Raw genomic sequence first — 25,693 nt, forward strand, 5'->3', positions numbered from 1 at the left:
CGCCGTCATTCAAATGTTCCCGAGTACGAATTTGGGCCGAAAGAAGCAGACTGACTTATTCACTGACACATGGAAAATGGATAAGATAACCAGAATTAGAACTCGCAGCCCCCAAAGTCACCAGCTGGGGTCATTGTTCATGAAAATATGGTCAATTCAACAGTAGTGACTGTTAAAATGGGTGGTTGGGGCTGGATTCAGGTGTCAAAGATGGTACTCCTGAGGGGAAATATCTTTAGAGAAGAACTTAATACATGGAAGTTTATTATATTGTCTGAGACATAGGGTACCAAAAAAAAAAAAAAAAACCAAACTCACTACCGTTGAGTCAATCCTGACTCACAGTGACCCTTAGGACAGGGTGGAACTGCCCATAGAATTTCCAAGGCTGTACTCTTTATGGAAGCAGACTGCCACATCCTTCTCCCATTGAGTAGCTGGTAAGTTTGAACCGCTAACCTTTCGGTTAACAGCCAAGTGCTTAACCACTGTGCCACCAGGGCTCTGTGAGATATTGTCTAGAACTTAGATAATCCTATCTACGTAGCAAAAAGAAGTAGTCTTGAATTAGTAGCTAATGACCACATGGATTAAAGTTGAATGCTTAAAGGCCTTTAATCTAGCCGGTCAGCAGTATAAAGAATGTATTTGAGCAGACTAACCTATTGTGTTCAAACCTCAGGACTAATCAGTATACCTCACTTTAGCTGGAAGTCTGGTCTTTATTAAAAAGTTAAGAAGAAATGACGATGTAGTATTAAGCAGATCAAAATGAACTGTTCCTCACTTGTTGACAGCAACAACTTCAATACGGATGATTCTAAGAAGCGATGGAGGATTCATTATTCACTGGGACATTTATTAGCCATAGAATTGATTTCTACTTCAGTTTCCTTCAATAGAAAATGGCCAAAATGTGTCTGAGTTTCCTGTTTACCAGCTTTCTTGGAGAGTAACTTGTGACAAAGAAGTTCAGGTTGTTCCAAATCCTAGTCTAACCAACTCGTATGAAAACCTGTCACATACTGTTTTATCATATTGATTTTTGTTGCATAAATTATTACTTAAAATAGGAGAACATTCTCATTATCTTTGGCATTATTATTTTCTGTATCAGTTTAATCTGGACTTTTATAATGTTTAAAAGGAAACTTCCCTTCTGTGAATGATTGATGATGTATCACAACTTTGAGGAAGACTCAGAGGAAAATCTTATTTTTAGATTCTGAGTCGTAAAGGGGAATATTATCCTAAGCACATAAAGCGTTTTAAAAATCTGTTGCCAAATATAATATTTTCCACAATGCACTGTGTGTTTGTTATAATTAAACATTTTTCTTCTTTTTCAGAGTGATCTGACTGCAAAGGCATTGGAACATTTTGTCATCTGTCCACTGGCCAATATCTATCTGGGTGACTGGGGAGAGAGCTTATGGTTGCAAAAGATAATGGGAATCCTCACTTCTCTGCTTTGGATGCAAATTCAAAGAACTAGTCCCATGATGGTGGTGGGGAGATTTGCTACAATTAGATTAGCAGCACTTTTAAATGTAGATGCACAGAAGCAAATTCGTTAATACCAAAAGAAGAGATGAATTAGTTGCAATGCCTCGTGGTTGTGCTTCCAAGCAGAAAAGACAGCTGCTTTCCCTTGATGATTTTTGGATTCGATGAAAAACAATGGCTCAGTCTTTCAGGAGAAAGCACTGAGGTGGCCTTTGTCTTGTCTCCGGGCCTATCTCCTGAGAGGCAGTCTTGTCAGCCAGGAGTCAAATAAATCCAAGCTTCGAGATTCAGAGGAGAAGATGAGCTATGCCTTTGCTCTCCTGGCATCCATCTGGGGACACTTGATGAAAATCCTTCTCCCTAAGACAAATTACGGACCCCTAAGGCCCTTAAAGGAAAGTAAACTGTACTCATGAAAATTAAATGGTGGCATCCAGGTAATGACAAGAGGGCTCTATTTCTTTTCTTTCTTTTTTTTTTCTAATTCAGGAATTCAATCCTTTAGTTTTCAGTGATTCTCTGTGCATTTTTAGACCAAGGAGCTGCAATATTAGAAAGTACATTTTTGTCTATGTTTTTTATGCTAGTGCCTTAAAATCATGCTGTAGCTCTGTGGAACCCTCCTCTGCTTGCCTATATAAACAAAAAAAAAGGAGAGAGACATAGTTGTGTGAATGTGAAGCCAGCAGACAACCGCTTTGGAGTTTACAAGACACAGTCAACCATATCTAGCCTACAGGATATTTTTAAGGGTTAATAAGCTCAAGTCTGTAGAGTGATTGGAAAGGGAAGTGTGGTACATGGGGACTAATTGAAAAAAATACACCCTTTATAAACATCTTAACCATCTAGTGTCAATATTTTCCTCCTATCAAACCACAGCTAGTCATATTTTTCTATTATTTATTTGCATCTGTGAAGCTTAATAAATATTTCGTTTGTTATTTTAGTATCAATATTTTATCATGTCTTTCTTTTCTTAACAAATAAAAACTGCATTTTCACTGAAACATTTGTACAGCTTGAGCTCTTTAAAAATAAAAATGTTACAAAAAGTTATACAGTCCTAATTTATCAAGAAGGAAATAAAAATCAAAAGACTTTCAGTCTATTTTCAACTAATGTGTGAAATATCAGAAAATGGCCTGTGTTTTATGCATATGTACTTTAGATTACAATGAAAATTTCATAAAGTCCTCTAAAATACAATCCAACTAAATTTCCAGTGATTTTGTTTTCAAGTTCCTGGATGGAGCTTTTGAAAAACTCACACTGTAGTAATAACCATAAAACCACCTTACTAAGGAAATGCTGGCCAGCTTGGAAATAATAAGCTCTTTATAGTCTGTATAAGAATACATAAGTCTAGAATCTTTAGCAGGTGATTATACTGGTTGAGTTTGAATTTCCTTCACTGTTGTAAGAGAGAACTGCTTACTGAGGATGCATTCTGAATGGCACTTCCTGCTAAGGGGGCAGTATGAAGCAAGGCATACATCTATTATTTGCAAAAGCTGAGCTCAGAGCGGTTAAGAGACCTACCCAAAGTGATACAGTTGATGGCAGATCCTAGTCCACAGGTCTTTCTTTAATAAGCTATACTTCCTTCATGGATTCTTCTTTTCATGAGTAATTCTTAGCCTTATGTTAAGGCTGGGACCCAATTTCCCAGGGACGGGCAAGACATTTTACTTAGACACGGTCAAGTATATAGGCAACTCACATATATTGAAAACCAATTATATGCCATAGATTATGCTAAGAACTTTTATATGCAACATCTGTTTTACTCTCCACAAAAACTCTGTAAGATGGATTCTGTTAATGCCCCCATTTTATAGATGAGAAATGGGAAACCACAGAGGTCAGGTAACTTGTTCAAAGTTGCACATGTAAGGAAGCAGTCAAACCAGAAATTGAAATGAAATCTATCTAATTTGAAAGCCCATGTATTAAACCACTTTGCCACACTGCCTCTGCATAGGGACAGAAAGATTCAAGCATGGTGAAAATGTACATTTATTATTTAAAAATAAGCACATCTCCGTGCCTCTTTTTAAGAGATAGTTACATGCAAACAATGACAGTATGATGTATTTCTGAAAAATGGTTGAAATTTTGAGAAATGCAAATCATGAGGACTCTGTACTTTAGAGTCTAGAGATGATCATGGTGGTTTTGCATAATTGCACACATCCTATCTGCAAATGAAATATCAACCAATATGTAAGACAATTGTGTGAATTATTTCTTGGACAGGTATTAGCTACTGTTTGTAAAGCCCTATTAAGAAATTGTTGCCGGCAAAAGCTAGCACTGAGGAGCCAAATCAGTTCTTCATTTGCGTCAGTGATGTTCTTGTGGCTGGCAGAATATTTATTCCCAGAGGTAACTGCTATCAACTGCATTTTGCCCCTTCAGTTGCTACAAGCTTGTAATGGAGAGTGGGCGGAGAGGATGACCTGTAATTCGGGATGGTTTGGAAGCCGGTTGCCTAGGAAACTGGGATGAGCAGCACAGTGCCCACCAAAACCAACTGTCAACAAGAGAGGAGATTTTCTTTTTTTGATCTGCATTGCTTTCTAAATACATATTCTGTGCTTCTTGTGGAGCCTGACTAGGGCCATTGGCCGTTGGTGGGCAGTGCATGTCAAACTGGGCCAAAGGTTAGTCAGGGAGGATGAGATATTTTTAATAAACATTGTGCTGACAAAATATCAGAGGGAAGGAGGAGGAAGGGATGATGATGGTGAAATTAAAATGAGTTTGTAAACGGTTAAGGTGATCACCAGATGAACATTTTACAGAATGTAACGTGCAGGTGATTCTTGATCATAACTTATCTGCAGCTAAATTTATAGAAGCAAAACTTAGGTTTTTTTAAACGTAGAAGTTTTATTTGCTGCAATCCACTGTTCCTACTCTTAGGCTGCTCACACCAGAAGCTTTGATTTATGGAAGTTATTGCCAAGAGCGCCCCTTTTCTCTACTCTGTCCACACCCCCCACATGCACCTGTTTAGGACTCAGGCACTTTCTGGCACCACCCAAATGCCTGCCTTTTGGCCAGTCTGATGCCATTGGGCTATAGCCCCTTGCCTTATTTGGAAATGAAAGAGCTTTGTATTGAAGTGAAATGTTAATTCCTAGGAATTTGGGGGTTGAAGTTCTCTTGGGAGCAACTCCGAAGGCTCCATTCCCAAAAGTTGTGATTTGCCTCATAGGGTTTCCTTTTGTCTTCAGCAGAGGGTATCCTGGCCAAGGAGAAGGCGGATCATTCCTGTTCTCATATAATTGAGGACTGTTATTTATTTAGAGGCCAAGACTGCCCTTCTCCCGCCTGTCAAAAAGGTTTCAAAGCTGCCGAACCAGGAACTGTTTCAGATTACAGACTTCAGTTGACTAATGACCCTTGTCCTCCCCTTCAGTAGTGAAATCCCAGAATGGTCCTAGGAGAAGAGAAGTAAATCCTGACAGCTGCTTAGAGGTCATTTTAGAGCTAAATCCCAGGAGAAACTCATTTAGGTTGTGGGAGAGACCAAAAAAAAGACAAGGAGGAGGTTAGTGTACAGAGGGTAGCTGTTTGCAGTTCACCCAGGTGTGATATGATCTGAAAGCCAGACCCCTACATCAGCAGTTAGTAGACAACCCTTGGCTCCTTTGCCCCTTGGAAAGCACAGTCGAATTAGGTGGCATGGGAAACACATGCACTCAGACACACACTCACACATACTTCGTATGACCTACCTACAAGTCTCCCCAGGAAAGGATCCTCTGTGGGTGAGAGAATGAGGCCAGGTGATATTCCAAGGAGGCTGTAATTTTAGCAGACCTACCGGACACTAATGTAGGACGCTTGTTATTTTGCGTCCTACAAGCCTTTTTATTTTTTAATCTGTGAAAGCCTGTGAATAATTGTGGTGCTTGGCTTCCTAACTGGGCAGTGAGTTAAAACAACAAAAGCTCTTATCTTGACCACCATGGAGTTTCTTGAAAGAACTTATCTTGTGAATGACAAGGCCACCAAGATGTATGCCTTCACACTAGACAGGTAACAAACATCTATATCTGCCTCACAATTTTCTGTGCTTTGAATATTCAAGAAATTCCTAGGTGCTACTGCTTCAGGGTTGGAAACTTCTGCTTTGCATCTTGGGGGCATTTTGTAAAATTTTATAAGCTGTTGACTGACTTGTCAAATTTATGTTCTGAAAAATGCAAGAGTCTATGTCATTGATTTGATTTCTTAAATATTCTAAGTGCATAAAGGAAACAGTGTATTAATGTATTTTTTAATCTGTAGTTTCTTTTTGATAAAATACACACGTACATGCTAATGTGTTTTCCTTTCTCTTCTTCAGTTATTCCCACCTTTAAGATAGGCAGTAAATTTTATTAAATTATATTTAAAAAAAATAGCCTTTTCAACTATGTGGGAAAATTGTGGTTATATTGATCTTAAAATTACTTGCTGTTTTCTTAATCATAAAATACTAGTGAGTATATAGACATATAATAAGTATAGCTGATTTAAATGTTCTGCATAGATCTGGTTCCTTTTAATATGTCCCATAGTGCCACAAGCGATATGTTAATTCGTTTTGCACTTATTTAACAATTATTGATCAAACACAGTTGTGCTAAGGGCTGAATATATAGTGCAAAAGAAAATATTCCCAGTCCTAGATCTCTGGTCCAAGAAGAAACTCAGCAATCACAATATAGCATGTAAGCGTCATGCTGGAGATGTTCAATGAGAATACTATAACAGAACCTGGATTTCACCTGAACTTTGGGCATCAGAGAATGCTATTTCAGAAGAATGATAGCTAGGTTGAGAACTAAAATAGAATGGAGTTAGAGTAGGGTTAGGGAACCCTACGTAGAGCACAGGGTGATTTTCCAGGCTGAGAGAATTGCATGGTAAAAACGTAAACATGGAAGAGTAAGTGGTTGGTGTGTTTGAGGAAATGAAAGTGGCTCATCCCAAATGGGGAGCAAAGAGGGCCACCCTCAGTACATATAGATGAATGAATAAAAATCTGAAATGAATTTATATTAGGAGCAGAATATGAGAGATTACTTACCCATTAGCTATATGTGCAATTTCTTTTGCTGGTTTCATGGGACCAAAGTAATATTCTTCAGAGTAGTAACATTATGTTTGATAGCATCCAGTGTTTCAGTAACCACAGAGGGAATTTTTCTTGGGATATTTGTAACTTTGCTTAAAAATGTATAACAAAGACTCTAAAATGTCTATTATCTCACTTTATAAGAATTATTTATCTTAGAAAATATTATTAGATGTGATCTATCCAGATTGTAAACATCAACAAAATCTCATGTTAGGTCAAACAGAAATTTTGGATGGCAAATTGCTAATACTATGGATATATTAATATATAATCGTCATTATTGAAACAACAGTATTTCCCTTCTCATTAAAATGTACTTTTAACATTCTGATACAGAAGTAAAGCCAACTATTTCTAGTTACAGATACCGTTCACTTCGTAATGGGTATGGTTTTCAGGACAGAGTGCTGATGAAAACTGTGAAACTCATTTTTCTTTTCTTTAAAAAAAAAAAAAAAGTTAAATCTGGAACAGATTATTTATCCAGATCCCTCATTTTACTGTTAGGAAACTGAATGCCTTTCTTCGAGTCAGATGGTTAACTGTGGCTGCATTAGGATCTAGATTAATTTAGCATCTCCTTCTTACCCAGCTCTAACACCTCACCACACCCATTTGCACAATACAGCCTCCTGAATCCTTTATCTATTTCCTCCTGAGGGCACATGTATTGGGTTCCCTCACTGGTTCACTTCCTTCCTTCACCTCGCTGACCCCCTTTCTCATGTATTTTTTTTTTTTTTCTATTTCATAAATACCAAACTGAAAAACCAAACCTGCTGTGGTCAAGTCGATTCCTACTCATAGCAACCCTGTAGGACAAGGTAGAACTGCCCCATAGAGTTTCCAAGGCTGTAATCTTTTTGGAAGAAGATTGCCAGGTCTTTTCTCTTGCGGAGGAGCTAGTGGGTTCTAACTGCCAACCTTCTGGTTAGCAGCCGAGTGATTAACCATTGCGCCACCAAGGCTCCTTCATTTCATAGATAACTATTTCATAAATAACTTTGTCTACTGATATTCCTCCCCTCTGCTCCCTCCTCCTCTTTTATCGAAGAAGCTCTCATGGCACAATGGTTAAGTGCTTGGCTGCTAACCAGAAGGTCAGCAGTTTGAACCCACCAGTAGCTCCATGGGAGAAAAGACCTGGTGATCTGCTCCCATAAAGATTACAGCATGGGAAACAATGGGGCAGTTCTATTCTGTCATATAGGGCACTATGAATCAGAATAGACTTGATGGTACACAACAACAACCTCTTTTATCTACTAATCATCAGCTTTCTATTTGTTACTACCTGGTGTTGTTGGTTGCAGTTGTTGATACAGACTCATGGCAACCCCATGTGGGCAGAGTAGAATTGCTCCATAGGGCTTTCAAGGCTGTGACATTTCAGAAGCAGATTGCCATACCTCTCTTCCAAAGTGCCTCTGAGTGAGTTTGATCTGCCAACCTCTCAGCTAGGATTTGAATGCTTAACTGTTTGTGCCACCCAGGGGCTCCATTTAAGAAACAACCTGTAGGAAATTTTATTACCTAATTCTGTAAAGGGAGTGTTTATCTATCGCTGTTAACAAACTACACGAAAACTTCATAGCTGAAACTATCATTTTATTATTCATGATTCCATGGGTCAGGATTTTGGATCGGGTTCCACGTGAGGTCAGCTGGGTTTGTTCATGAGGTTGCATTCTGCTGGAGGCTGGCCTGGGCTGGAAGGTTCCAGACGGCTTCACTCACATGTCTTGGATCTTTGTGCTGGCTCTTGGCTGGGGGTCCATTCTCCTTCCTGTGGAATTTCTCTGTGTGGTCTCTCATTCCATTAGGATACCTTAAATGTGTTTAGATGACACTTCAGAGTAGTAACAGAGTGAACGTGGATGCTGAAGGACTCAGAAAGTCTAAGCTTAGAACTGGAACAGCATCATTTTTTTACCACAATTGATTAGTTAAAACAAGTTCCAAGGCTCAGATTCAAGGAATGGGGAAATAGAGTCTTCCTCTTGATGGCATGTGCATACAGGCATGACAGGAATTGTTGGAAATCATCTTTACACCTAAGTTACCACAGGGAGTACTTTTATTGGGATCAGTAGGTGCCAAGAACACTATCCTATAGCCTCTTCCCTTTTTCCTTTCTTCCCTATCCCCATTTCGGTGATGTGATTTTCCATGCTTTGGGCTCATGGTAGCAAAAAGACACTTGTGTAAAGCTGATCAACACATTCCACATGGTTTTCTTAGGGCTGAATGGGAGGGATCTGCTTTCTCCTTTTCTGAAGTCATATATTTAAAAAGTGCCAGAGAAGTGAAGGAACAGGGATAAGCTACTGGAATTTCTTTTCAGTATGAAGCCCTAAAAGTGGTGGTGGAAGAGACTTTCAGAATGGTGGCATGAGGAGCTCAGTGGAACCTCTCCCCAACAAAACAACTATTTAACTGGTGAAAATTTTTTAAAATAAACAAATAAATAAAATTCTTTAAAATCCGTCAAATTGTCTTAAGGTCATATAGAAAATTGAGAACTATTTATTTAATAAAGTCTACTGGATTTCAGTAAGAAGAAAGTCTGTGGCATTTGAGCCACAACCCATTAAATTACTTGCTCCCCATCCTCTGAGCAGGTACAGCCAGAAAGTCAGACAGCCTTCTCCCCTAGCTCTCAGTCAACAGCTATAAATTCATCTCTAGAGGGATAGTCTGTGGTAATCTCTTATCCTCCTGGCTCTGTGTTGCAGAATTCTATTTCACGCAGACTTAGCTTCCACTGCCCAACCCCCATGCTTAGGGCAATCTCTACTCTAGGGACATCAGGGCCCCAGCGCACTTGCAGGGTAGAAATTCTATACCAAGCAGGGTAAACCAAGAAGACCAGGGACTACTATACCAGCTCAGCACCCTACTTGGAGAGAAGGAGTGTTAATTCCAGAGAAATGGGCCACTGCCCATTTCCCCAGTTCTGGTGCAGTGGCACAGAGCTACTGCATGGGGAGAGAGAAAGGCCATAAGGACAGTTATGTCACTCTCTCTAAGGAAATTGATGGTACACCAGCTATAGGTTTATTTGGTAGACTAGATAGAAGTTTATTTGGAAGAAAGTTTGGGGAATTTCAAGCCTAGGGCACTATTAAAAACAATGAAGATTTTGGTGCTAAGCAATTAAGGGTAGGCTGGTCCATCTATAATAGCAACAAGTGAAATGGTAGATCAGCTAGAAGTTTAATACAGAAAACCAGGGGAAGAGACAGCTAAGAAGAGCCTTCCTGGAGCTGGAGCAAACTGCAAAGACTGGCCTCAAAGATTACCTTTGTAAAAGGGGTCCAACTTTAATTAGAATAGATTGTAGAGCAATTTATAGCACAGGGAATTGTTGAAAACAATAAAGAAATCAGCAAAAAATTAGTGGAGGTTAACAGCTGAGTGTGATGATACCAGTACAGTCAGAATAACCAGATGTTTCACATTGAGACAAAATAAATAGGCAAAGAGAACTCATTTAAAACCATCATCATCACTGTGGGAGGTGGGGAGGTAAGGGTAACTGTGCACATGCCCAGAAATGCACCCTCTGAGGAACAATAACAGAGGTTGCACACTACAGAGGAAACCAGAGGAAATGGACTCCACTTAAATGGTCCAGACAAGTCACTAAACAAATAAACAAGTAAAAAACAACAGCACCAAAAACAAGACCTAGGGGAGCTCAGTACCCAGAATTGTTACAATATATTATCTTAAATGTCTAGTTTACTATAAAATATTACAGGACATGCACAGAAACAGAAAATTGTGATCCATACAAAGTTACAAGGGCAGGCAATAGAAACTGCCTTTTAGAGGGTCCAGATGTTGGACACAGCAGACAAATACTTCAAGGCAGCTATTATAAATATGTTCAAAGAACTAAAGAAAATCATATTTAAGGAATTAAAAGAATGTGTTGAGGTATGATGTCTCATCACGTAGAGAATATCTTTAAAGATATAGAATTTATTAAAAAAAAAAGGACAAAATACTAATTCTGGAGTTGAAAAGTAAAATAACAAAAATGAAAAAAATCACTAGAAGCATTCAACAGTAGATTTGAACTGATAGAAGAAAGAATCAGCAATTGTGATAATAGATCAATAGAGATTAGGCAATATAAAGAACAGAGAGAAAAAAATGAAGAAAAATGAACAGAACCTCAGAGAAATATGGTACACCATGAGCCCACTGATATATATGTAATGAGAATATCAGAAGGTGAGAAAAGAGCACAAAAAATATTCAAAGAAATAGTGACTGAAACTTCTCAACTTGGTGAAAATATTAATCTACACATCTAAGAAGCTCTACAAACTCTAATTAGAATCAAAGCAAAGAGATCCACACCCTTACACATCATAGTAAAAATGCTGGACTCAAAGCAAAGAGAAAATCTTAAAAGTAGCAATAGAAAAATGATTCATCATGTACAAGGGCATTCCTTCTTTCAGAAACAATGGAGGCCAGAGGGCAGTGAGATGTCATATTCAAAGTGGCAAAAGAAAAAATAAAAGATAAGACTGTCGGCCAACAATCTGACAACCAGCAAAACTATTTTTCAAAAATGAAGGTTAAATGAAGGCATTCCCAGATAAACAAAAAAACAGAGAGAGTTTGTTGCTAACAGACCTGCCTTACAGGTAACACTACAGGAAATTCTTTGGGCTGAAAGCAACTGACACTATACAGTTATGTGAATCAACACAAAAGCAAAGTGCACCAGTAAAGGTAAATTATGTAGGTAATTATAAAAGACAGCATATGCTGACATAAATGGATCAAAAGAGAGCTAGAGTGGCTATACCAATATCAGATAAAAGATGCTTTAAAAGAAAAAGAAGTTGCTAGAGGTAAAGCAGGACATTTTATAACAATAAAAGGTACAATCTATCATGAAGATATAACAACTATAAACATATTAAGACCTGATGAGAAAGCCCTGAAATACATGAAGCAAAAACTGAGCGATATGAAGGGAGAAATAGACATTTCAACAATAATAGTTGGAGACTTCAGTATCCCACTTTTAATAATGGATAGAAAAACTAGGTAGAAAATCAACAGGATATAAAAGACTTGAACAACTTTATAAACCAATGACACCTAACAAACATGTACAGAATACTCCATCCAATAATAGAAAAATATACATTTTTCTTAAGTGTACATGGAAAGTTTTCCAGAATAGACCATGTTTATTGGACTGGAGACTTTGTTTAGGACACACACACATACAAAGCCTCAACACATATAAAATGATTACGATCATACAATATATATATTCTCTGGCCATAAAGGAATTAATTTAGAAATTAATAACAGAAGGAAATCTGGAAAATTTGCAAATACATGGAAATTAAACAACACACTGTTAACTAATGGGTCAAAGAAGAAATCAAAAGGAAAATTAGAAAAGATTTTGAGACAAATGAAAATGAAATCACAGCATGGTGAAACTTACTGGATGCAATGTTTAGAAGAAAATATAAAGCTGAAAACGTCTACTTTTTTTTTTAAAAGAGAAAGATCTCAAATCAACACCTAATTTTTCCACTTAAGACTGAAAAAAGAAGGGCAAACTAAGCCCAAAGCAAGCAGAAGGAAGGAAATAATAAAGATTAGAGTGGAAAAAATAAATGGAAAAATAAATGAAACAACAAAACAAAAAAGTTGCTTTTTTAAAAAGACCAACAAGACCTTTAGCTAAACTGAGAAAATAAATCAAAATCTGATTAGATCAAGAGCCATGCACATTGATATTTGCATCACTGAAAATTGGTTTTAGGTATACTGCTACTAAGGCAGGGAGGCAGTATGAAGATGAAGTTGAAAAACACTGGGCTTGGAATCAGATTTAGGTTCCAATCCAGCTCTTCCACTTCCTGGCTATTTGGCCTTAGGCAATTAACAACTCGGGACTCTAGTTACTCTAGCTAAAAAAACTATGGGGTTGGATAAAATGTTATCTATAATTTTTCCAGTTCTGATATTCTATAATCTATGGATGACCCTAAATGATATTTGAGCAGAACTGATATGCACTGTCTGCTTTAGGAAGGATAAGAAGGTTTCAACTATCATGATAACTTGGATTGGTTGGTAGAGATTGTCTGCAAAGCTGTGTTAAGAAAGTCTGAGGGTCCTTATGGACTCAGCAGCAAAAAGTGGTATGAGCTGTTAACGATGCTGCTGTGGGTAGGAAAGGGAGAGTGATAGCATACAATCCTGGACATTTGAATCTTCAGGTTGGCTCATATATGCATACCTAAATCCTCTCCCCATTTTTTTTTTTTTAAATGGGAGCAGTGACGGTTCAGTTGTAGAATTCTCATCTTCCATGTGGGAGACTGGGTTCAATTCCTGCCAGTGCATCTCATACACAGCCACCACCCATCGTCAGTGGAGAATTGCATGTTGCTATGATGCTGAACAAGTTTCAGTGGAGCTTCCAGACTAAGACAGACTAGAAAGAAGGGCCTGCTGATCTACTTCTAAAATCAGCCTATGAAAACCTATGGATCACATATGTGTGATCTGCAACCCCCAGGACCAGGCAGCATTTTGTTCCATTGTGCATGGGATTGCCACGGTGGGGTGGGGGACGACTCAACAGTAGCTAACGACAACCTCCTTTATTGGTAGCACCTGTACCCGTTGCCGTTGAATTGATTCCGACTCATAGGGACCTATAGGACAGAGTAGAACTGCCCCATAGGTTTTCTAAACAGCAGCTGGTGGATTCAAATTGCCAACCTTTTGGTTAGCAGCCAAGCTCTTAACCACTGCTCAGTGCCCCACAAATTTTCATTGTTAATTAACTGGGAAGGAAACATATCAAAGCATATCTGCTTCCTTTCTCCTACTCCTTTGACATCTCTTAATCACTGGTGGTATAGACTGAATAACAGCCTGATTGAATAAAAGCAAAACTTTTATTGATTGGAAATTCAGAAGAATTTTTTTGCCTGTTGAAGGAGCTGTGGATTATAGCTTCCTAGCTAGTTAGCAAATGTCCTAGTAGTGGTTCCAGGAATGAGTAGAACTGTCAGTGAGGTATTTGTTTGCAACCATGTTCATTTCTTGCTTCTGTCAAACTCATCCACAGTGCGGAACTCCGACAGAAGCCCCTGAATAAAGATCAATGTCTTGGAGAGAAGCCAGAGGAGCTGGAGACAGGAGCCTTCTATCACTGCCACAACAACTTCAAGGCCACTGAGAATAGGGCAAAGGAACGAGTCCATGCCAAGTGGAAGCTCTGTGCTGCCTCGGCAATATGCTTTGTTTTCATGATTGCAGAGGTCGTGGGTGAGTACTTCTCAAAAAGACTTCTCTGATTAAACAAACAAACAAAACCCTGCACCATTACAAGAGGGTCACCTTAGTTCTTTTTTTAAGGGAAGCTTTCATGTTTTTTGCAATTATAAAGTAAAAATAGCTCATTGTTGACAACTTGGAAAATAGAAGGAAAAAAATAAAATTCATCACTATCTCACATTTGAGTGATAACCTCTCAATACATATGGAGTATTTTTGTACAATGTATCTTCTGTTCATATTTCAGTTTTTTACAAAATTGAGAACATACTGAATGCTTTTGACCATGCCATCAAATACTCTTCAAAAACATTTTTAATGCTTGAATGATATTCTGTAGCATGTTCTACTGTGATTTACATAACCATCTCTGTATTATTAGAAATTTAGGGAGTTTTTCCTTCTTAGGGACAATGATACAATGAAAAACCCTGAATAAAACTCTGCCTTCCTTTCTGGTTATTCCCTTTGAAAAGATTCCTAAAAAAGAAAATAAATTGGTTGAAGGGCATAAATGTTTTTTAATGCTTTTTGATGCATATTACTAAACTGCTATCCAGAAAGTTTGAAACAATTCATATGTCTACCAGCTCTGCATGAGAATGATTCAGTCTCTGAATCTTTACCAGAATTCATTTTAATCTTGTCAGAATTTTTGTTAATATATAGGCAAATAAGATTTATTTTAATATCTATTTATTTAATTGTTACTGTTAGAATATAAAGAACTTTGTAATTCTTTATATTGATCTCTGGGAGCTCTTTATGTAGTTAGGATGTCAAACATTTGTCATATTTGTTATACTTTTCCAGTTTGTTGTTTGTATTTTAATTTTATTTAATTTTTGGTTTGACTTAGAAAAGTTTTACATTTTATATAGGTAATTGCATCAAAATTTTCATTTCTATGTGATTTTCTTTTACTAATTTTACCACTTCAGTGCTTTGTAATCCTTCCACATGTAGTGAACAGATACTTATTTTTTTTGTTCAATTTTTTGCATTTAATTTTTAAGTCAACCGGAAATCAGATATACTGCATGTTCTAAGGATTAAAAAACCTTCTTCTAAACAGCTAGCAAAAATTTCAGCATCATTTGTGGAATATCAATTCTTTCCCCCGTTGATTTTTTGATCTTTCTTTTACCTTTTATCAAGCATTTATAAGTAATAGGATGTAGTCCTAAGGTGTTTTATTGATCTGTGTTCCTAGTCTTCTGCCAGTGACATACTTATCTAATTAATATAAATTTATATGTTATAATGTCTGTTGGTCTCTCCTCATTATTATGTGTTTAACAGAAAAGATAATGGCTATTTACCCCTTATTATTATTCTAATTAAACATGGGCATCATTTTGTTCAGCTCCCTTTCAAATCTAATTATGATTTTTATTGGCATATAAATAAAGTTGTTTATCCATTATCCATGTCTTCTGTATCTCTCAGATAGGTTTTGTGGTTTTTGTTTGTTGGAAAACATGGGCAGCCTATTTCTTGTCAGAGTTATTTCTGGTTACTTTATATGTTTGGTTTATTCTTTCCAGGAGGGAATGGGGTCTTTCTTTCTTTTCATGTCACCTATTTTCTAGATTGTTACTCTACGTATTCTGTAAAGTTCTTATTTTCGTATAGTCATTTTTGTACTCAACAATCTATTTGAATTATTGTCAATTCTAAATGTTTTTAGATCATTTTCCTTGTTTCTCTCTCATCTCTCCTTCCCATCCAGGAGACAACCCACTTTTGTACCAAAAAATATATTTCCCTTCATTTTCAATAGTTATATCTCTTCTGTCTGTTTCATATTTTTATCATATTTAATAATTTCTTATGCTAAAAATATCTTACATTTAACTATCTGTTAGTAAAATATTACCTGAGGGTTTGAGTTAAGCATTTTTAAATTATGTTAATGAAGTGTTTCCTTGTCCTAGGCTTTTTTTTTAAAGTAATTAACAAATAGTTAAGAATGAGGGTTGACTTTATCAAATACATGTTGTTTTAAATGTATTTTTTTAATATTTTTGATCCATTGTTGGGTTGTATAATATTAAGAGATTATTAAGAGATTTCCTAATATGATCTTTGCATGTCTGGCATTATGATGCTAAAAGTTGTTGCTGATGTTAGGTAGCGTCGAGTTGTTTCCGACTCATAGTGACCCTGTGTACAACAGAACGAGATACTTCCCAGTCCTGTGCCATCCTTATGATCGTTGTTATGCTTGAGCCCATTGTTGCAGCCACTGTGTCAATCCGTCTCATTGAGGGTCTTCCTCTTTTCTGCTGACCCTGTACTTTACCAAGCACGATGTCCTTCTCCAGGGACCGATCCCTTCTGACAATATGTTCAAAGTATGTAAGATGTAGTCTTGCCATCCTTGCTTCTAAGGAGCATTCTGGTTGTACTTCTTCCAAGATAGACCTGTTCGTTCTTTTGGAAGTCCATGGTATATTCAATATTCTTTGCCAACACCACAATTCAAAGGCGTTGATTCTTCTTTATTTGATAATAGCTAATATTTCTTTAATGATTACTATTCCGGGAACTCATACTCATATGATTTATATAGGGTTGCTATGAGTTGGAATGGACTCAAACAGCAATGGTTTTTTTTTGTTTTTTTTTTTTGGTTTATGCCAGGAGCTAAAGGTTTCTAGGTGGCGCAAATGGTTTGAGCTCGACTGCTAATCTAAAGGTTAGTGGTTTGAACCTACCCAGTGGTACCATGGAAGGAAAGGCCTAGAGATCTGCTTCCATTAAGGTTACAGACAAGAAAATCCTATGGAGCAATTCCACTCTGCACATACAGAGTTGCCATGAGTCTGAATTGACTCCACAGCAAGTAACAACAACAGCATGCCAGGAAGTTGATGAGTGTTTTCCATGTATTACTTTACTTAATCCTGATGAAATACCTAGGAGGTAGGTTCTATTATTAATCTCACTTTACAGGTGAGGAATATGAAGCACAAAAAGTAAAGCAATTCTGCTTAGGTAACGTACCTGTAAGTGACTGACAGTCTGGTTTGTAGGGCTTGTGTTTCTAGGCTCTCAGTATGGTGCCTCTGAACTTGACCAGGGCGGGCCATTCTTTTACTGCATTGCTGAACCTAAGTCACTAATATTTTCTTTAGGATTTTTACATCATTATTAATAATTAAAATCTAATGGCCTAAGGCAGTGGTGTGTGTGTGTGGCGGGCTGAGGTTAAAGCTAGAATGGTAGGTAGGGGGCAACAAGGGCTTGGAGACTCAGCTGGGGAATCTGAATTCATTCTGTAGACCTTAATGAGTAATGGATGCTTAGAACTGGGGAGAGGCAGGTCAGAGAGATATGCTTAGCAAGAGATAACTGGCTATAGGGTTCAGAGTAGATTAGAGCAAGGAAAAACAGAAGGTTGTAAGCATCAATGCTTTCACTGTTACGGGGCCTTTGAACCTATTGTCATGGATTGAATTGTGTCCACCAAAAAATGTGTGTAGCAACTTGGCTAGGTCATGATTCCCAGTATTGTATGATTGTGTTATCTGACGTGATTTCCTTATGTGTTGTAAACTCTATCACTATGATGAGATTATATGTGATATCCTTATGTGTTGTAAATTCTATCACTGTGATGAGGTTATGCTGATGAGGTTGACAAGATTAGATAGTGTCTTAATGCAGGCTCTTTTGAGATATAAAAGAGAGAAGCGAGCAGAGACACATGGGAAGCTCATACCACCAAGAAAGCAGTGCCGGGAGCAGAGCACATCCTTTGGACCTGAGGTTCCTGTGCAGAGAAGCTCCCAGACCAAACAAAGACTGATGACATGGACTTCCCTCCAGAGCTGACAGAGAAAGCATTCCCCTGGAGCTGATGCCCTGAATTTGGACTTGTAACCTACTGGACTGTGAGAGAATAAACTCCTCTTTGCTAAATCCATCCACTTGTGGTATTTCTGTTAGAGCAGCACCAGATGACTGAGACACCTATTGAAGTGGAACTCTTGCTGCTTGTGAACATTCCTAATTGTAGAAAGGCCAGAAAGAGGAGTTATAGTGCAGATGTAAACAAGCATCTCTATTTCAAAAGATAGACATACAGACATGATACCTTGGAAAATAAGCTCAAGTATGGCCATTAGTGGAAAAAATTTAGAGTGTTCAGGGAGAGGCACCTGAAGAAGGACTAGTCAGAGTTAAGTAATGATGGAGGAAACACCAGAAGACTAGACTAGAATACAGCACCTGGGGGCAGATGGGGAAGACGGTAACTATCTCAGAGAAGAAAAATTCTTAAGGCCACTCTCTTAGTGAGAGAAATGTATAGGTAGGTGGTGGAATAACCACAAGCTTTATCGTTAGGGGTACTTAACTTGTACTAGACCCAGAGTATCCCAGTGGTTTAGGTCACTTATATTTTTTGAGGTTCCTGGTATTAAAAATTGAAGAAATGTCAAAACTTGGCAATAAAAACTGTGGAATATTTTAAACTCATGTTAAATAGCAAAAACTATATGTTTTTGGCATAACATATACTATAAGGAGTCCTGGTGGTGCAATAGTTAAGCACTTGGCTGCTAGCTGAAAGGTTGACAGTTTGAACCCACCCAGTGGCTCTGTGGGAGAAAGACCTGGAGATCTGCTTCTATAAAGATTACAACCTAGAAAATTCTATGGGGTTGTTCCACTCTGTTACATGGGGTCATTATGAGTCAAAAATTGACTCAACAGCATATAACAATAGTGTTACAATAATGTCATTCATAAGATAATTAGAGAATTTCAAAAACATGAATTAATAGTCTACAAAAGTGGAGTCCAGTAATTGGTGAACATCTACTTCTTTTAATTTTGTCAGTATGTGTCTGCTCTCCATGGAAAACGTCATTTGGTCTTAACACCAACTGTCTAAACCTGAGGTGATTTGTGAATATGAGACCCAGTCCTAATGCCTCTCTCCCTTCCTGCTATCATCTTCATCCCACAGACCCTACTGGGTAGGGTCTATTTCCAAGACTTAAGCCCTTCTGTTCCTCTCCTGTCTTGTTACAAGGGCACTGCTCTCCATGTCTTGCCAAGAAATTCAGAAATACAACTGCAACTGCCTTAGTTCATGCCTTCATCATAATTTCCTTTGACTATTACAGTAGCATCTTAACCTCTAGCTTCTCCTTGCTCCAAATCATCATCCAAATTGCTGAAAAGATCTCTCTCAAAATCTTAAGTAGATCTCCTTCGGCCATGCGATAGCATTCAAATTCCTTGGCCTGACATAGAAGTCAACACCAGGGTCCCTAATCCACCTTTCCAGTCTTAGTTCCCATTATCCCGGCAACACTCTGTACCTTCTGTCTTTCCCCAAAAGTGCCATGTTCTTTCATTTCTCTGTGGTTTTGCTCACGCATTTCTCTCTTCCTGAAGAACCCTTCTCCTCTTGCTAATTTCTGCCTCTCTTCTGTAAAAAGTTCCTATATGTTCCCAGCAAGAATGGCTTTCTGGTACCCTAGCCCATTATACATACCCTTCAGTATAGTGAATTTTAGACCGTGAGATCATTGAAGAGGGGGACCGTGATTTGTTTATCTTTGTATATCTTGCCCTTGGTACCAAGCACGGTAAGGGCTCAATAAATCCTGGCTGGATGATTGAATTAATTGTCAATAATACCCCATGCTTTCATAAAAAAAATGCACATTCAGTTGCAAAGTACCTCTTACAAACAGTTTGCTCCACAGGATTCAGCATGATTGGCCACAGTTTTCTGGATCATTCTAGCAAGTAGCTCTGATGGTTGCAAAATGGTTCTCAGTTCCATGCCCTCCATATTAACACGGCCCTTCCAAAGCAAGCTGTTTTTCTTTCTCAATTGCCTCCTGACTCAGCTAAGCCTGTTGAACAAACTCTGTAAGACTTCATTTCCTTGACTTAGGCCACATTTTCAGCCCAGCACCACAGAATCATCATCATCATTCATTGCTGAGATTGTGGCATGCTGCTTATCTACATGCAGTCATTCTCCAGGCAAGAAACAATGCATTATTAACACAGCTTTATTATCAGGCCCAAGTCTGGCAGATAGAGCAACATTAGAGGATAATTGGAAGGACAGCTGATTTGTTAACAAAACGTTGCTTTTTGTCTAATGAATCATTCTGATTTTTGCACTGACAGCTCAGTAAAAAGCTTGAAGACTACTTTGCTTCAGACCATTAAACTTTGACAAACCAGTTATTAACTACAGCTAGAGCCAGTGGTCTGTGGGGATTGTTGCAATTATGAGCCAGATATGTAATTTTTTTAAATCATTAGGCAAGACAAGGTGAGCCTGATGATGGAGGGGCTGGTGACTGACAGCGCCCATTGCTTTATAGCACACAAGGCAATAAACAGTTGCTGGGAGGACTAATCAGTCAGCAAAAGCTCTTAGCTGGGAGGGTGTAGGAAGAGCAATAAAGGTTATTGCTCTCCAACAACAAGTTTGGTTCGGGAAAGAAAAGACAAGGTTTCTTTGACGTCTTCTTTGGAGGCTTGGCTTAGTTATCTAGTGCTGCTATAACAGGAATACAAGTAGGTGGCTTTAAAGAACAGATATTTATTTTCTCACACTTTAGGAGGCTCTTTTGTTATTATTAGGTGCTGTTGAGTCTATTTTCAACGCATAGTGACCCAATATGACAGAGCAGAACTGTCCTATAAGGTTTTCTTGGCTGTAATCTTTATGGAAGCAGATCACCAGGTCTATCTCCTGGGTGGGTTTGAACCACCAACCTTTCAGTTAGCAGATGAGCACTGAAACATTGCACCACCAGGGAGCTGAATACGGGGCATCAGCCTGAATTGTTGTTGCACTCAAAAAGCCCATTGGAAGGTACCTGTCTGTTCTTCTTTCTGCTCCCAACTATTTATAACAGTGATCTCACACTCAAAGCTTTAGGGGCCAGGTGGATAACATAAATTAATAAAACAAAAGAAGTGGTAAAAATGATGGTAGGATTGCAAGTCAAATAAAAACACATATGTGGGCCAGATTGTGACCTCTGGTTTACAGACAAAAGTCCAGGTCCTCAGCCTGGATTGTAAGACCCTTTGAATACAGCATACACCTTTCCAGCTTCATCTTCCTATATTGCCCTATTATGCATCCTTGTGGCCCAACCTAACTCTGATGTTCTCCAAATGTGACTCACACTTCCCAATATCTGAACCTTTGCCCTACCAGGATGGCCTTTCCCTTGAAATGTCTACATGTTCTCTCTTACCTACCCTCTGGGTCTTAATTTCTTTACTTGTCAAATTGGGAAGAAGGGTGGATTCAATTAACTTTAAAACCCCTTTCTGTTCTAAGGTTTTGTGAGTCTTACTTAACCTTGTGTAATATTCTGCATTCCCTAGGTGGACACATTGCTGGGAGTCTTGCTGTCATCACAGATGCTGCTCACCTCTTGATTGACCTGACCAGTTTTCTGCTCAGTCTCTTCTCCTTGTGGTTGTCATCAAAGCCCTGCTCCAAACGGCTGACATTTGGATGGCACCGAATAGGTACAGTTCACCAATTGAGCAATAATAACAGAATAGTAGTAAGTCAGAACAAGGGTAAAAATGGAAGGTACAAAGCAAAGCCTTGTTCAGAAATCCCCTAGAGGCACATCTCTGGTGCATAGGATAAAACAAGCCTCTGTGTTGAAATGTGTCTTATCAACATTAATTCAAATAATAGGCAGATAAATGGCATTATCTCCTGTTGGACAACAGGAACATAAGTGTCCGTTTAGCAACCTCTTCCTCCCTAGGGTAACAGCCTTGATATTCTTCATTGAATTACTCTGCCTCCCTGGGAAAGAGGACAGGCGTAAAGCTTCTGCCATGTTGCAAAGTAAGGCACAGAGAGCCTGAAGAGAGTTGCAGAGATTGAAGAGCTGCTTATAGCAGATTTGGGAACAGAATATGGGCTTTCCTGCTCACACCACAGCACTTAGCATGCACCAGAGAATGGCTCAGCTGAATATATTGCTCAATTATATAAAAAGAAGAAGGAGAAGGAGGAGGAGGAGGAGAAGAAGGGAAAGAAGAAAAGACAAAGGAGAAGAAAAGAAGGAGGAGGAGGGGGAGGAGAAGAAGAGGAAGAGAGAAGACGATTCACACTGGTTGAGAAATTCAATGTAGAGGAGACCTTTGGCTGAGTACCTGTCATTAGTCTGTATAAACTTTTACATGCATTAACCTTTCTGATACCATTGGTCAAAGTTCTTTTGTAAACACAGGGTGTTTCGTTAACACAGAGTGAACTCAGAATGTAGATCGCTCCTTATACTTTCTCATCCTGGCCATGGAAATCTAAGAGCATTGTCACTCTGGAAGACCAGTGCTGTCCAATAGAACTCTCTGTTACTAGGAACATGTTCTATGTGCTAGAATGTAATGTGGCTACTGAGCATTTGAAATGTGTCTAGTGCTACTGAAGAACTGGATTTTAATTTAAATTCAAACAGCCACATATGGCTGGTGGTTACCATATTGGACAGTGCTGCTATAGAGCTCCAGGTGAGCTGAACACATCCACAGACTGGTTTGGCCATCCCAATGACCTCTGTTATACTAACAGTTTCCTTAGCAATTATTGTAGTACATGTGGATGTTTCCTGATGTGTTTCTTTTCCTAACTAGTTACTTTTGGATTTCTGATTCTTTGTTTCATTGTCAGGTTTCGACCCTACTCATGCCTTTGGACTCAATATTTTGGTTTCGTCCTCCCAGCTCTCACCATACCTCTCTGGTCATAGGCGTAGATTTGGATATGCTCTACTTGCTTGCCCTGATTTAGACTCTCCAGGGTAGGAAGCAAACTAGCTAACTTCTATAAACCCAGTCTCTCTTCCTGGCTAACCAGCAATTCTTGGACCTGGTTCACATAACTTCTACAAAAGGGGATTTTAAATAGCCTGGCTCAACTAACAATAAATATTTCTTGAGTGCTTGCTATATGCAACTTATTACACATTATATGCCATTGCCATTACCTCCAACACTTAACTGATTGCACCACCCACGGGCTCCATAGATAAGGAAACTCAGTCTCAAATAGGTTAAGTTACTTGTCCAAGACCACACAGCCAGTAACTGGCAGACCATATATGACTGACACTTGAACTCTTGCCCTAACCATCTGGACCAGCATTTTACATACTGTGGAAATACAACTTACCCTGGTGGTAAGTTGGATGATTTTAAATGTCACATGGACAATAATTATATATCCCAACATGTGTTAGAGAATAAACTAGCACATCAAACATGTAATTTCATAGATATATTTATTTAGGAAAAAGCTAAGGGTAGAAAATGAATTTATTCAAAGAAAATATTAAGTGGCTAACAAGACAGTTGGCATGTGGCTATGATAAAAATCATGAAAGTTACCTGCAAATGACTGAAGTCTGGGAAACAATAGTCACATCCAGCAAAACAATATGTGACCTTACTTAGCTTTAAATGGGACTAGTATACAGGATTCATTTAAAGAAGGGAAGGTAAAAATTATTGAATGTTCCTGACCACTGGCTCTTAGAACGTTTGTAGACCCTTGTGGGCTTTTAGAATCTATCTACAAGGTTAAGTTCAAGACCAAGGTGTGGTGTTCAGGAACTCCTACCTGAGCATTTGTACTCTTCTGGATGGGCAGGTTGAACACTATCCTATCTTTAAATATTAATGTCAATGTCTCCATTCTGATGCTTATTTTCCTTACCATTACTTTAAAATGCAGTTAGTGTTGATCAGCCTCTGCACTTGGCTCTGTGTTTGTAATATGTTGGGTTGGCAAGTGAAACTCATTTCCATCAAGTGCCCCCTGAAGCCTCCTCTTTCTACTGTCTTATTCCACCAAAGGTGCTGCTACTGGCAAGTTGTAAATGTTTTATGGTGAAAGTAAGAGTTTCTAAACACGTTTTCCTCTTTGTGCCTCATTATTTCATCTCCTAATAAGTTTCCATCAATTTAACACCTGTTTAAATTAAAATCCCTAGGGAAAACAGCGAGGGCAGGCAGTAATTAATATGCTTTAAAAATTTGCTGGAAAATACTTTAGTGATAGGGAGTATAAATGAACTCAGACGCTGGTGTTTTATGAATGTAGTATTAAAGCGCCTCAGATTAGTCCTGAAATTCATTCACACTTTTGCATCGTGAATCACTAAGGGAACTAGCTGGAAGCCGTTTTTTGGGGTTGGGGGCAGGCACAGATTACCCAACAAGCAAGGTATGTGCGGACTCCATTAAGCTCGTGCCGACGTTGCTTACTTTAAACCGGTGAATACCGTGCTTACTGGTTAATCCACCGCTGGGTGGGGGACGTCAATGTTTTTACGACTCTCGGAGAGGTTAGGGTGATCTGTGAGTTTGTTGAGTGCAGGTGTCTTTGTATGTTTGAATCCCTAGAAATCCTCGGGGCCCTGCTGTCCATCCTCTGCGTCTGGGTGGTGACTGGTGTGTTGGTATACCTGGCATGTGAACGCCTGCTGCGCCCTGATTACCAGATCCAGGCGACTGTGATGATTATCGTCTCAGGCTGCGCAGTGGTGGCCAACGTCATGTAAGTCATCCCTACACACTGCTCATGAGGTTATCTTTAACCCTGTCTGGAGATTTTTTTTTTTTTTTTTTATTCCTTTATTGTGAAGATAAGGATCCCTGGTGGTGCAATAGATAAAGTGCTAGGCTGCTAATCAAAAGGTCTGTGGTTCAAACCCACTAGTGGCTCTGCAGGAGAAAAGCCCTGGTGATCGGATTCGGTAAAGATTCTATATAGGAAACCCTATGAGATACTTCTGCTTTGTCATACAGGGCCACTGTGTGTCAGAATTGACTCTACAGCAGCACACAACGACATTGTGAGGAGAGGTCCCCAGGTGATGCAAATGGTTTGTGCTCAACTGCTAACCTAAAGATTGGTGGTTCGAACCCACCTGGTGGTACCAAGGAAGAAAAGGCCTGGTAATCTGCTTCCATTAAGATTGCAGCCAAGAGAACCCTATGGAGCAGTTTTCTTCTGTAACACATGGGGTTGCCATGAGTTGGAATCAACTCCATGGCAACCAACAACCACATAACATCGTGAGGGAAGAAAAAACATGACAGAGTGTTCAAATGGCTCTAAGATTGAAAATAAAGCTAGTTGAGCAGGAAGACTGGGCAGGAAAGCTACAGGGTGTTTTAATATTGATTCGTGATAGCTAGCGATTTTGAATGCTTCCTATATGCCAGAGGCTGTGCTAGGCTCTTTTGATATACATTATCAAGTTTAAAGTTCATGAGATCCCTACTTTACAGTTACAGGTTAGGAAACTGAAGCTCAGAGAGGTTAAATAACTTGTCAATGAAGAAGCATAGAGTCAGGATTTGAATCCAGATCTGCTAAACTCGGAATCAGGCTGCTAGTCACTCTGCTTTTTCATGTATGTTGTTGGTTCCATACGGGACATGACTTCATTCTTTCTTTCTTTTTTTTTTTTTAGTTGTACTTTAGATGAAGGTTTACAGAACAAATAGTTTCTCATTAAACAGTTAGTACACATATTGTTTTATGACAATAGTTAACAACCCCATGACATGTCAACACTGTCCCTTCTCAACCTTGGGTTCCCTATTACCAGTTTTCCTATCCCCTCTTGCCTTCTAGTCCTTGTCCCTGGACTATTGTGCCCCATTAGTCTTGGTTTGTTTTAT

General features: G+C 38.7%; 1 protein-coding gene across 1 annotated transcript in view; it reads left to right on the plus strand.

Annotated features, from left to right (window-relative positions):
- The first annotated feature begins 5,485 nt into the window (after positions 1–5,485).
- Positions 5,486–25,693, plus strand: part of SLC30A8 (solute carrier family 30 member 8) — a 35,911-nt gene continuing 15,703 nt past the window's right edge. The window contains exons 1-4 of the mRNA XM_004372965.1: positions 5,486–5,556; positions 13,773–13,972; positions 21,365–21,511; positions 24,407–24,560. Of these exons, the coding sequence (XP_004373022.1) occupies positions 5,486–5,556; positions 13,773–13,972; positions 21,365–21,511; positions 24,407–24,560 (572 nt within the window). The remainder of the gene's footprint in view (positions 5,557–13,772; positions 13,973–21,364; positions 21,512–24,406; positions 24,561–25,693) is intronic.

Source organism: Trichechus manatus, unplaced genomic scaffold, assembly GCF_000243295.1.
Source record: "Trichechus manatus latirostris isolate Lorelei unplaced genomic scaffold, TriManLat1.0 scaffold00022, whole genome shotgun sequence".
Taxonomy (NCBI): domain Eukaryota; kingdom Metazoa; phylum Chordata; class Mammalia; order Sirenia; family Trichechidae; genus Trichechus; species Trichechus manatus.